Below are 12795 nucleotides of genomic sequence, written 5' to 3' on the forward strand. Positions count from 1 at the left end.
TAAGGCTAGTATGTGTATATTTCATTTTGTCTTTAGGGATGTTGTCTCATTCTTCACTATGTTTTTATTTCTGAACAAGTACATTTGGGGCTCTCCATGTCACTTGTCTTTAAACAACATGTATTGTAGGAATAAACTTTTAATTTGTTATAATCATACTTGTCCAGCACCTTGAGCTTTGTGTCCTTTTATATATATAAAACTCTGAGCATTTCAACATGTGTTTTGGTGAACCCAGTGAACTCTTTTTCTTGCAGAACATCTCAGATTAAATTAACTCCGTACAACACAAGGCCTGTGTTGTATCATGGAAGATCTGCTTGATCCATTTATATTTTGCCTGGTGCATTAATTCCCACTACTCTGTAGCTGTGACATCATCAAACATCTCTGGTTTGGTTTGGTTTTTTTAAGTATCACATTTCATTTGAATACCTTTTAATAAACTGTGTCAAATTCCAGTATTGTCTATCTTTTGTTGCACAGATCTGGATCCTGTGTGGTAACGGTTCTCTGTCTATGAGAAAATTGTCACCACACGCAACTGTGCAAGGTGTAATTAGCCTGTTCTCATAACATTGGAATCTAAGGACTTAAACACATTTTTAAAAGCATATATTTTTGTATGTATAAGGATATCTGTAGTGTAACAAAGCACACATTTATAAGGTTAAAGAAGATGCTTCCTCTGTGGTTAGGTTAGTACATAATTCTTTTATAAGTAAGTTTGTGGTTTAGTATTTTTCTTTTCGGTCCCCTCTGAATAGCTGATACTGACCACTCTCTGAAACAGTATAGTAGACTACGTTTCCCACTGCTCTAATCCAATATGACAGTTCTTATGTTCCAGTGATAGGTTTTGCCAGCAGTGATGAATAAACAATGAAGTGAATACCTTGTAGCAGCTGTAGCTAGAGTATGTCCGTGTTGTTGCTTCTTTTTTCCCTACCCAGGAGAAATCAGTGTCTCTTGAGAGACTGAGCAAACACAGAAAAGTTTGATTTGTATCATACACAGACAGGTTTTAATTTACCTAGTAACTATGTCTTTAGAAATACTTTTTTCTCTTATACTGCCAGGGGAAACAAATACACTTCTAGAATTTCAAAGGAACTTTGTCAGAGCCAAGAAAAATTTGTTGACTGTCTCAACAGGCAAGCTATCACACTGTGAGTGCACACAATTTATGGAGAGAAGAAGCAGCTTCCTGCCCAGGATCTTCCCTAATACAGCATAATCCGGTTACAGACTCTGCTATGTAGACGCTCTGCTACCACTAGCAGGCACGGTCCACGAGGAAGGCCAAAGCTTTCTGCATCGCTAAGGGCCCTGTGTCCAGTCTAGGGACTCCTGATTCAGTCTTAAACTTCTACTGCTCACATCAGTGTATGTGGTATAGAAGAATAGGAAGAATTCTGAGATCTCACTTGATCACAGAATAAAGTGAGATGTGATTTTTTTATTTGGATGGTATGGTATTCAGTTCAAGATTATAGACACCTGAACTTAGGTGTCTAAATTGTACATGTGAGGTAGGTGTTTAAGCTGTCGCTGTGATCAAGGGAGATGTAGGGTGAGATTCAGTTGCCTAAATTAACTGCGTACCAGTTTGGGTACCCTAACTGATCTCCCCTTACCTCCAGTAGCCGCTACAGAGGGGCAGGGATGTTTGCAGGTCTTGTGTCATCCCTGCCAGCCCCATGCATCTGTCTCCTGTATTCTAGGGCATCTCAGCTGACTGGATAGAAGGAGGCAAGATACCTTCAGGTTTCTCAAATGATAATTAGAGATTCAGAGACCATATTCTTCATTTTGTAGTCAGGCCTCAGAAAACGTTATATGGGAAAGAACTAACTGGAAAATCAGCCTTTTACCTCAAACTAGTGTCCTTTTATATATGCTTTAGGTTTCAGAAGTGTAAAGAATACTGCTAAATGGCAGTGTTGCAAGGTGGGATGAAAAAAATCATGATGAATGCCTGATGTTTATAGCCTTTATATAGTAACACTTGACTTGCTTTGAGGTTTAGTACGAATTGTGTATGAGAAACTCTCTGGTGTTCCCTCTCCATGCATCACCCTACCTCGATATCTGTTAGCTGTTGTGACTGTTTTTTATCAGTATCTATTCTTAAGCTTCCTGTCTGCACTCTTATTACCTGTATCAGAAATGTCAAGCACTTTGGCTGCTGTCTTTTACCAGGTACCTTGTAAAATGTGCTGCCTTTACTGTTCTTAGCTTTCTTCTCTTATATGCTGCTGAGCACAGATGCTGCTGAGTACAGAGTATTCCTTAAAGCAAGAAATACTTGCAATATGGGAAGGCTTTTTAATTAATTTGAACTATAGGTGCTACAGAACACAATTATATTCTTAAGTTCAAATGTGCTTATGTGATTTTAGCCTGCTTGAAGACAGGTAGCTAGATAGGATACTACTACCTCTTTTAGCTACGTATTATTGACATAATCATTTTCTAACTTCATGACTTGCTTAACTATATGAAAGCTTAAGCTCACATTCACCTCAGCAATCTATACATTAAGCATTGAGTCTGAGGTGGTCAGCTGCACTCCTTCCTTCGATACTTGACGGGGGGAGAGAGAGAGAGACTTGCAGAATTCTGTTCATCCCCTGGTCTTGGCCACAAGTACCCATTTTCCTCCATCTAAGGAAAGTTTATGTGATTGGGTTAGTCCAGCAGCCTAACTTGTCCACATGGGAACAGTTAGCTGATATGAAACCTGCCCATGGTTGTTTGAAACTATTTCATAAGATGAATTCAATCAAACATTTTAGAGAATGGAAGAGGTTCTTATAGCAAGAAATAACCATTTCTTCAGTACAACTGAGAAATTGTTTTTATCCATAGGTCACAATGAAGATTATTGCCATGTCACCTTCTGGCTTCTGGCAAAGCAGAAGAAATCGGTACGATCTCTTGGTGACATCTCTTGGAGTTATATGGGTGATACTTCACTTTGCCTTATTGGTAAGATTTACAAAACACAGTTCCAGTGATTAAGCTTGATTTTATCTGTTTAGCACCAGCAGTAGGATCACTGCTATACATCTAGATAAACCCTTGGGAGTTTAATGAGGCTGAAATACGGCTGAAACAAATTAAGCTTGATGCTAAGAAGAAGGAATCGTCTTGAGCAATGATGAAGTAAAAAAGTTGTCTTACTGATCTAGAATCTATAAATGTGATAGAAAACTGAAATCTTCAAGAGGGATGTGAGTGAGGAAAGGAAGGAATCTGAAGAGACTGAGAGCTCTTGCCAACAGCAGTCTCATAAGCATCAAGGAAGAAAGAGGCAATGCACAGAATCCAGGCAGGAGCAGAGGACTGGAAGAAGGCATAGGTTCAAAATTGCTGAACAATACAATCTGTCCCAAACCCAGCAGCAATTATGTAGCACTGGTTTTAGTTAAGGGGTGATGTTTAATCCAAGAAGGCATGGAGGAGAGAGAAGGAGATCAGCTCTCCCTCCATCCTACCCCAGTTTTTAAAATGTGGCTACACTCCTGGTTCCCTTATTTACAAGGGAAGGAGAAGGGATAGTTGATACTTGTCATGAATCACAAATTGTCGAAGTCACAACCCTATCATGGCTGCAGGCTTCGCTCTTGTTTGCCCCGAGCTCTGTTTGGAGGAAAACCTGTCTTGTGTGACTTGTCATTTTGCCCTGACGTTCAGTTTGCTCCCTGCTGCTGAGTAGCTTGGAAGGCCTGAGGAGTTTCTCTAAGCCAGCAGCTGCCTAGACAAGCAGACTGGGGGTACTGGACATAATTGCAGCCCAGCTAAAGAGGATTGAAGGTTTTTTGGTTTGATATGTGGGGATGTTTGGTTAGTGTTTTTGAAGTGGTAGTTAGGTAGGTAGGTAGTTAGCACTCATCTTGTTGTGATAGCGCTCTCTTATAGAAGTTTATTCCTCTAGAGTGCAAGTGTTAGTTTCTTACTGCTCCACTGTTATTGAAATATCGGTGCTACTAGTTTATGATTTCTCTTACTTCATATGGCAACAGCCCTGCGTTATTAAAAGACCAATTATCATGGTCTTTCCATGAGATCCCTGGGGGGCCAGTGTATTAAGTCTTCTGTGTTCCTTTTCCAGAATGCGTACACATACATGATGGGGGCATGCGTAATTGTCTTCAGGTTTTTCTCAATTTGTGGGAAGCACGTAAGTATAAATTAAGAAATACAACCATTGCAGTGCTCGTGTATAGATTAAAGGACTAGTTGCTACTCATCTCTAGTGCACATTCTGTAAGGCTCCATTTTATATGCCAAAAAAAAAGGAGACTTCAAGCAGCAGTCTCCAAATTTACATGCTGTCTTTAAAATGTCAGGATTTTATGTATATTCTATAATAGCACTATATTATGGTTACTGGAAAGGCTGCATTTTTTGCAAAAAAAAGTGCAACTGCAATACCACACAGTTTTTTAAGAATGCTCTCTAAAACTCTGAACATACATTGTGCTACTTTCAGTCCTTGCCATTTCAGTGTGGTCTGATGTGCATGCTGTTTATTTATTTTCTCTGCAAGACTAGGGGAGTGGTGGTTGATGCACTCATCTTGTTGTGATAGTGCTCTGTTATACAATTTTCTTCCTCTAGAGTGCAAGTCTGTGTCTTGTGTCTCTACAATGTATGTCTTATCACAGTAAAGCATTTATGTTCAATTTAAAAAAAATACTGGGCCAAGATATTCTTCTGGAAACACTGGCATGGCGACCAAGCAAGTCACTTCTAAAGTTTACATTTCTTTTTTGTTTGGATTTGCTCTGGTGTAATTGAGAGTAGGCTGGCAGAATAAGCATAGACAGAGAACAAACACATTTGTTTAACAAGTGGTGACACTCTGCATTCTCTTGCTGTAGAACTTCTTAAGACTATCCAAACATTTTCTGTGAAGTCTGACATATTAAAGTAAATGTGGTGAAAAGACTGCTGTACTAGGTTGCTGGGGTTAAGAACAGTAAGTCAGAGGGTTTGTTCAGTAAAGATAAAAAGTTTTCTTTCAATCAAACTACACAGAGCCTGTAGGCCCTTGGAATTGAAATGAAAAATCCTTGCTTCTCCTATGTAGCCAGACCAAGTGATTGCCTTCAAAGCTTTCTGATTGATTCTAAAGTTTTTTCAAGGTTTTAACCTTGTCATTTGTGCTTTCATGTTAGGAGCTGTATCAGTTTCACTAATTTATCTGTTGTGATGCAATGTGATGACTAAAAGTCAGCATGAGTTATCAGTTTGGCACGAATCTAAAGAAAACTGCTACCTTCAGTCCCATTAAAAAGAATTTTCCATAGCATCCAAAGTGCGTAAGGCTGTTAGGACAATCTAGGGCAATAACTTGATCAAGAGTAAAATGTACAATATGCATGCATGGGAAAGTAACATCTATTATCTAGGCCTATGGCCTATGTAATTTCCAAAATTATGCTCTCTTCTTAAGCTCTTTGGCCAACTTGCATGGGAAGTTACTAGTTTAATCAAGCTGTGCTCATCTTAAGGCAATCCCCTTCTCTATACATCAACCCATTCCTTTAGGTAGGCTGCAGTATCTGTGGTTTCCACCTAACAGTTAACATCACTTTCAGGTAAGCCCAAAGTAGTTTACTGCACCACTGTTCATGCAATACTAATTTTGATACTTCTGGAGTATACTGATCCTAGAATATTATAGTTAAGCTTATGCTGTATTGTTGCTGTATTATCCTCCAGTGTATTATCCTATATATACTCTTTGAGGAGCAACATCTTGACCTTGTAAATTAGGTGGATATACTGATCTCTTTAACAAGTAAAAAGCACACTAAATTTCAGAGGAAGACACAAAATGTTCAGTTCCAATCGGATTCATAATGTACCATTTCACTGAGCTCATCCATTAGCCTATATGTGTAAAAAAATCCATTGTCAAAATGGCGAGTGCAATAACTCTCTTTTCCCTTTTATCTCTGCTTTCCCGAGTGGTGTCATGGATTGCTTTTTCTCTGTCCTTCCAGGTGACACTAAAAATGCTGCTCCTGACTGTGGTTGTCAGCATGTACAAGAGTTTCTTCATCATAGTGGGAATGTTCTTACTGCTTCTTTGTTATGCTTTTGCTGGAGTGGTTTTATTTGGTACAGTGAAATACGGAGAGAACATTAACAGGTACAGTATGTACTTACTACCTCATGGAGATGTTCTTTAAAGAGCCTGAAAAAATCACATTCTGCTGGAGAGAAGTTTACCCCTGGCAAAAATCAGACAAGTCTCCAGGTCTAGCTGAAGAGCTCTAAACAGAATTTCTGATATGAGACACTGAGCCATCTTCCCGGTCCTTGTGCATTGGACCAAATGGCACCCAATCCAGCCCAGAGCAGACTGAGAGCTGTTCTTCATTATCCCAGCTAGAATATGCTTCAAAGCAGCACTGAGCTAGCCACAAGCTGCTGAAACACAGCGTACCTACAACGCCTTATCAGCATCACCCAGGAACAGGATCCATATACCAGGCCGATACAGAGAGAGGACAGTTCTGTGAACTGGCTGTTAACTGGAGATTTCCCAATCAATAGCATCATCAGGCTTCAGGAAGAGAATGGAGACAGGAGATAGGATCTGGCTTTGAGTCTGCTTTAGCTCTTTGATAAAATGAGCCAAAATACTCAGACCTGTGTCCGAGCCAAAGTTCAGTTCCTGTATCTTAAGTCATGGAATAAATAATTCAGTGAGCTCATTCAAATAATGCTCTAATTATTCTTAGTTTAAAATAGTAGAACAGTAGAAAATGGAAATTATTTGCATTTTTTCTTGTCAACTTTTTAATACTGGGATGTGAAATGATCTCTCTCTCTCTCTCTTATTCTTTAAAACAGACATGCAAATTTTTCATCAGCTGGCAAGGCTATTACTGTACTCTTCAGAATAGTTACTGGAGAAGACTGGAACAAAATTATGCATGACTGCATGGTAAATACGATACTGCCAGAGATAAAGTAGGCAAGAAACAGGAGACACCGTTGCATCTCAAAGTGTTTCCAGTATCTTAGCTTTGTACAAGGAATGTTGTGATTACCTTTATCTCTTCAAGGGATATAATGTTCGCGAAACCTCAGAACATGACACACAAATTGCAGTTCCAATCACATACTCACAGTGTAATATTTCGTGGGGCTAAGCTGTTTAAAAGACAAAAATAAAAAGGTGTTTTCAAAATCAGAAGTGCAGTAACTCGTTTTTCCACTGTTATCTCTGTTTTGACTGGGGCAAAGTGACTTTTCAGGTTAACTTTGTCTTTAATGCATGCACTTTGGCTCATTCTGTGTGAATTCCATCTTAAGGACCTCAAAATTTGTTCTTAAATCACTTTATTTTGCCCAAGTAAATTTCTCTCTGTTGTTTCCATTGCGATGAAAATCATATTCCCTTCCTTTTTAAAGGAATGGGCAGGGAAGCTTTTTGAAAACCGCCACGTTTCAGAGCACCAAGTTGTTTCTTTACAGTGGCATAATGCACAATGTGCCTTGTGTGTGGTAGTGAGATCCACGCCTAGGCCTTTTTTGTCATACCTCTCTCTGGTTTTTGATTTCTAAACTACTAAAGGAACAGCAAAAACCTGCCCACAATAATAGTATTATTCCCTAATTGGGAAGCTTTAAAGAAATGATAGTCATAAGTATTGTATTGATTGCAGAAAAATTAAGAATCTCTTCTTATCATTGATTGACTTTGTTTTCTTTTGTTTTGAAGGTTCAGCCTCCATTTTGTACGCCAGATAACAGCACTTACTGGAAAACAGACTGTGGAAATTATGCTGGTGCTCTTATGTACTTCTGTTCATTTTATGTCATCATTGCATACATCATGCTAAATTTGCTTGTTGGTAAGTGAAAATATACGCTAATAACAAAAAGGTCCATCTTGGCATGTAGTATGTTAGATGTGAGTCTGTTGTGCTATTCAGGTATGAGGTTACCTTGTACCTTCACTGTTACCTTATATGCATATGATGATTTTGACTCTTCTCTGGCATGGTGTATGCTAAAACTCAGGAATTTGGGGAATGAAAGTTTTTTGAACAAAGAGATATGCTGTATTTGTAGAGTTACCCTAAGAAATACTATTTTCTGAGCTTTTCCTTCCTCCAGTTAACATTTTTCCAACATCATTGGAATTCACCTAACTGATCTTAGAAGATGTTCGATTAGGCATCTCACCAGCATTTAAGATACAGCTTTTAAAAAGTGAGCAAGTGAATATTGATGTAGCATGACAGTATATTATCCATTCAAAATCGTCTGAACGTACAGCTAAAGGCCCTTATTAACATCAAGTTTGCACAACAGAATTCATATTCTCTTGAAATCATAGTTGCTTATAGATGTTAACCAGTTAGAATGTAACTACAGGCTTTCTTTATAGCGTTTTTTGGTTTCGTGATTTTCAGCTATCATTGTGGAGAATTTCTCGTTGTTTTACTCAACTGAAGAAGACCAACTTCTAAGTTACAACGATCTTAGGCATTTTCAAATTATATGGAACATGGTTGATGACAAAAGAGAGGTAAGAAACTTGATAATGAGCACAGAAATCCAGTAAATTTACATTTTTCCCTTGAAAAAGCATAGGGGGAAAACAGTGTGCTGACAAAACTCACTGAGCAGTTACTGTTCACGTTCTAAAAGTTCATTGAGTATGATCTAACATTGTTCATGGCCCTTCAAATACTAACCCATATTCTTTACTACTGTGAAGTATTTATAATAGTAGATTTAAAAACAAATTTAGATATTCCTAGAATCAATACAATAGCATCTTTCCTCCCATGTCCCTGAGAGCTGTTCCCTTGGAAGTCTACAGGCTCACATCCATTTGTGTGTCTGATCTTCAGAAGGGCTTTGCTGAGATTTCAGCACTGTCTCCTGTAAGATCCTCGTAGAGAAGCTGGTGAAGTATGGGCTGGATGAGAAGACGATGAAGTGGACTGAGAACTGGCTGAATGGCCAGGCCCAGAGGATGACGATCAGCAGCACAGATTCCAGTTAGAGGCCAGTAACTAGTCCTGTACTCCAGGGGTCAATATTGTGTCCAATCCTGTTCAACATCTTCTTTAATGACCTGGGTGATGGGGCAAAGTGCACCCTCAGCAAGTTTGCAGATGACACCAAACTGGGAGGAGTGGCTGATATGCCAGAGGGTCATGCTGCCATCCAGAGGGACCTCGACAGGCTGAAGGAACGGGCAGACAGGAACCTCATTAAGTTCAACAAGGAGAAGTGCAAATCCTGCATCTGGAGAGGAACAACCCCAGGCGCCAGTACATGCTGGGGGCCGACCGGCTGGAAAGCAGCTTGGCAGCAAAGGACCTGGGGGTCCTGGTGGACACTAAGTTGAACATGAGCCAGCAGTGCCCTCGTGGCAAAAAGGGCCAATGGTATCCTGGGCTGCATTAGGCAAGTATTGCCAGCAGGCCAAGGGAGAGGATCCTTCCCCTCTACTCAGCACTGGTGAGGCCACACCTGGAGTCCTGGGTCCAGTTCTGGGCTCCTCGGTGCAACAGAGACATAGACATACTGGAGAGAGTCCAGCAAAGGGACAGAAAGATGATGAAGGGACTGGAGCATGTCTCTGATGAGGAAAGGCTGAGAGAGCTGAGACTGTTCAGCCTGGACAAGAGAAGGCTCAGGGGGAATCTCATCAATATACATAAATACCTGAAGGGAAGGTGCAAAGACAGAGCCAGGTTCTGCTCAGTGGTGCCCAGTGGCAGGACCAAAGGCAATGGGCACAAGCTGAAGCACGGGAGGTTCCCTCTGAACATCAGGAAAGACTTTTTCACAGTGAGGGTGACTGAGCACTGGCACAGGTTACCCAGGGAGTTTGTGGAGTCTCTATCGTTAGAGATACTCAAAAGCCATCTGGACATGGTCCTGGGAAAGCAGTTTTAGGAGACCCTGCTTAAGCAGAGGGGGTTGGACAAGGTGACCTCCAGAGGTCCCTTCCAACCTCAACCATTCAGTGATTCTGGGATGAGAAGAACATCTGGGAGACTGAGCTGTTCAGATGCTCAGAAGTTAAATCATCATTTGAGTGATTCATAACATCATTAAGATTTGAATATGAACAACAAGTTGGTTGCTTGTAGTTGGCACATGGCTGTGCTGGAGATGGAAGCCACGGTCTGTACTGATGGAGGTGGAGAGTTCTGAATCTAGCACGCCCAGCACTGACAGGATCTCTCTCTCATGTGGAACAACACATGACAGCAAAAATAGTTCCAGTCAGGCTCATTTAGCAGAACAAAATATGTAAAGAGTATGGATACCACAGTTTCAGAGGGAAATACTTACAGTCCTAATTTTTTAACGGCAGATCAAAATTGTTGTCACAAAAAGTGGAACATGTGCTAGGTTGACTCTTAGAACAGAAGACCTTTGAAAAGCCAGTAAACTCCCAACTTTCTCCTGTCCAAAGATGCACAGAGAAGGGGACAGGTTTACAGCCAGGTACAAGCCTGGCTGCGAATGTTTAAATTGTAGTTTAATTTCAGTTTTTCAAAGGCAGCTCTTTGGGCATATGATTCTCATCATAGATTAATGCAAATGGGGAAACTAAATCCCCAAGCAATTTTGAAAATATCTGGCAAAATTAACAGCACAGATTCTCATTGTATATCAGTCAAATAACAGCAAAGACTTCCATCAGTGTGCTGAAGAGCTGGCTGCGTGTGTATATTCTTCAGTAATGTATTCACAGTGACTTAAATAGGCCAGGATTTGACACAGAGTCTCTGGAGAAATAGTGTTTCTCTCACTGATCAAGTTGAATGTCTGAGTTGGTTGTTAGGTCACAGTAACAATTTACCATCTATTATGCAATTTTACCCAGGGAGTAATCCCTACCTTTCGAGTGAAATTTCTGCTGAGGCTTCTGCGGGGCAGGCTGGAGGTAGATCTCGACAAGGACAAGCTGCTGTTCAAGCACATGTGCTACGAAATGGAACGGCTCCATAATGGTGGTGATGTCACTTTCCATGACGTGCTCAGGTACTCTGAGATTTTCTCTGAATTTTCTCTGAGCTTTGATTTTCTAAATTAAAATGTAACATCACCAGCATTTAAAAAAAAATTAATCTATGTTTCTTCCAGCATGCTTTCATATAGGTCTGTTGATATCAGAAAAAGTCTTCAACTGGAAGAGCTGCTTGCTAGGGAACAGCTGGAATATACCATAGAAGAGGAGGTGGCCAAGCAGACCATACGCATGTGGCTGAAGAAGTGCTTAAAGCGAATCAGAGCAGTAAGTCAAGCTAAACCAGGATCTAAATGGTTGCAGAAATTGTACTGCTCAACAGTGCTGGAATTTGCTGTCACTATGCTTCATTTACTCTGGAGTCACGGTAATGTTTATGTGAAGAAGTATGTAGCAGTTGCTAACTCAGCAAAAAAAGTATGTTACAGCTCAATTGAAAGCGCTACAAAAATAAGCATCTTTTGAAGGCAAAAACTGTCTTCCTGCCAAAAATTTATCTGTCTTTTCAATACAGCCGGAAGATGCATGTGCAGAGACCAAAGTCAAAGGAATAAAGAAAAAACAATGTAATTTGATGAAACCTCATAGGCCTAATCCTTCCTCATAGAATGTAATTGTATAATTTCCTGGCCTCTGCTGGCAGAAGATACCATGATCAGTCACCAGCAGATGACTCTTCAGACGGAACCCATATCAAGATACATCACTTGAGTGAGCCATCACAGTAACTGTGTGTGCAAATGAGCAGTGTGTACGTGCAAATCAGGTATATGAACCGTGGCACACAGTAGCTGTGTCTATGCCAGTAAATTAAGCAGGGCCAAGGCATCGGCTCAGGACTGGGACGGGGTCACCCATCCTCGTTAGCATGTTCCTCGGCACAGTTTTGGCCCGTGCGTACTCGTACTCTCCCAGACCAGTGCCGAGGGGTCTCCCAGACCACTGCCGTAGGAGCATCACTGCCCTCGAGGCATGGGTCAGGGTGGAGACTGCTCCCAGTAGGCAGTGGTTGAAGCTGTCAAGATTAGCCAGATCATGCAAGTCCTTGCCTGTCACTTGGCTTCAGCACTGCAGGAAATCCCAGTCTGTTTAATGTACTAGTACAGACCTAGCCAGTGCTTCTGTATTCTGTTTACGCAGTGCTTCTGATCATCAGAAACATTTTTGCCTTTGCTCAGGATAGCTACAATATATGCTGGTCAAAGTTTGTCTTGGATGAAATTTATATGAAAAAAAAATTCAGGAAATTTGAATTAGGTTTTGCAGTTATTCTCCTCTTTTCTTCCAAAAACAACTCTTCCTTTATATAAAAAGTCACAGCCTGGTTGCCTTGATGACTGATTTTTCAGTTACTGTAAGGCTGAGTCCAGGTTTTGGCGCATATATTTTTTATTTTTATAAAAGCTTACTTCTTGTGACTGGAAGTTTTCCATAGAGATCTGTGATCATGGAATCATTTTCTGTTCGTAAACTTATAAAAAAACATAACTGGACAATTTGAATGTAACGTACATTCCAGCTGAAACGTCAATGTTCAAGGCATATTCAGATAGATAGTTTCATTTTGATCTTATCTCTGTAATAATAATGGCAGTAAATTTAATCTCAGGTCTCAATTCGGGGTTTGTTCAACTGTTGTTCATTTCATTATGATATTGAATTACACTATGTTAAAGTAAATATGCTATTCATTTCTCTCTAATAATGTGGTTCAGATCATTTCACATTATATGAACCTTTTATAAACTGAATGTAATTATGGAAGT

The 12795-nt window shown here is 40.2% G+C and overlaps 1 protein-coding gene across 3 annotated transcripts in view; it reads left to right on the top strand.

Annotated features, from left to right (window-relative positions):
- The window catches only part of NALCN (sodium leak channel, non-selective), a 245639-nt gene that overhangs the window by 227218 nt on the left and 5626 nt on the right, over positions 1-12795 (top strand). For all 3 annotated transcript variants that reach the window (XM_052785688.1, XM_052785689.1, XM_052785690.1), the window contains 8 exons: positions 2872-2991; positions 4118-4186; positions 6018-6166; positions 6874-6967; positions 7748-7880; positions 8445-8560; positions 10886-11043; positions 11146-11296. In XM_052785688.1, the coding sequence (XP_052641648.1) occupies positions 2872-2991; positions 4118-4186; positions 6018-6166; positions 6874-6967; positions 7748-7880; positions 8445-8560; positions 10886-11043; positions 11146-11296 (990 nt within the window). The remainder of the gene's footprint in view (positions 1-2871; positions 2992-4117; positions 4187-6017; positions 6167-6873; positions 6968-7747; positions 7881-8444; positions 8561-10885; positions 11044-11145; positions 11297-12795) is intronic.

The sequence above is a fragment of the Harpia harpyja genome, chromosome 4, assembly GCF_026419915.1.
Source record: "Harpia harpyja isolate bHarHar1 chromosome 4, bHarHar1 primary haplotype, whole genome shotgun sequence".
Classification (NCBI taxonomy): Eukaryota; Metazoa; Chordata; class Aves; order Accipitriformes; family Accipitridae; genus Harpia; species Harpia harpyja.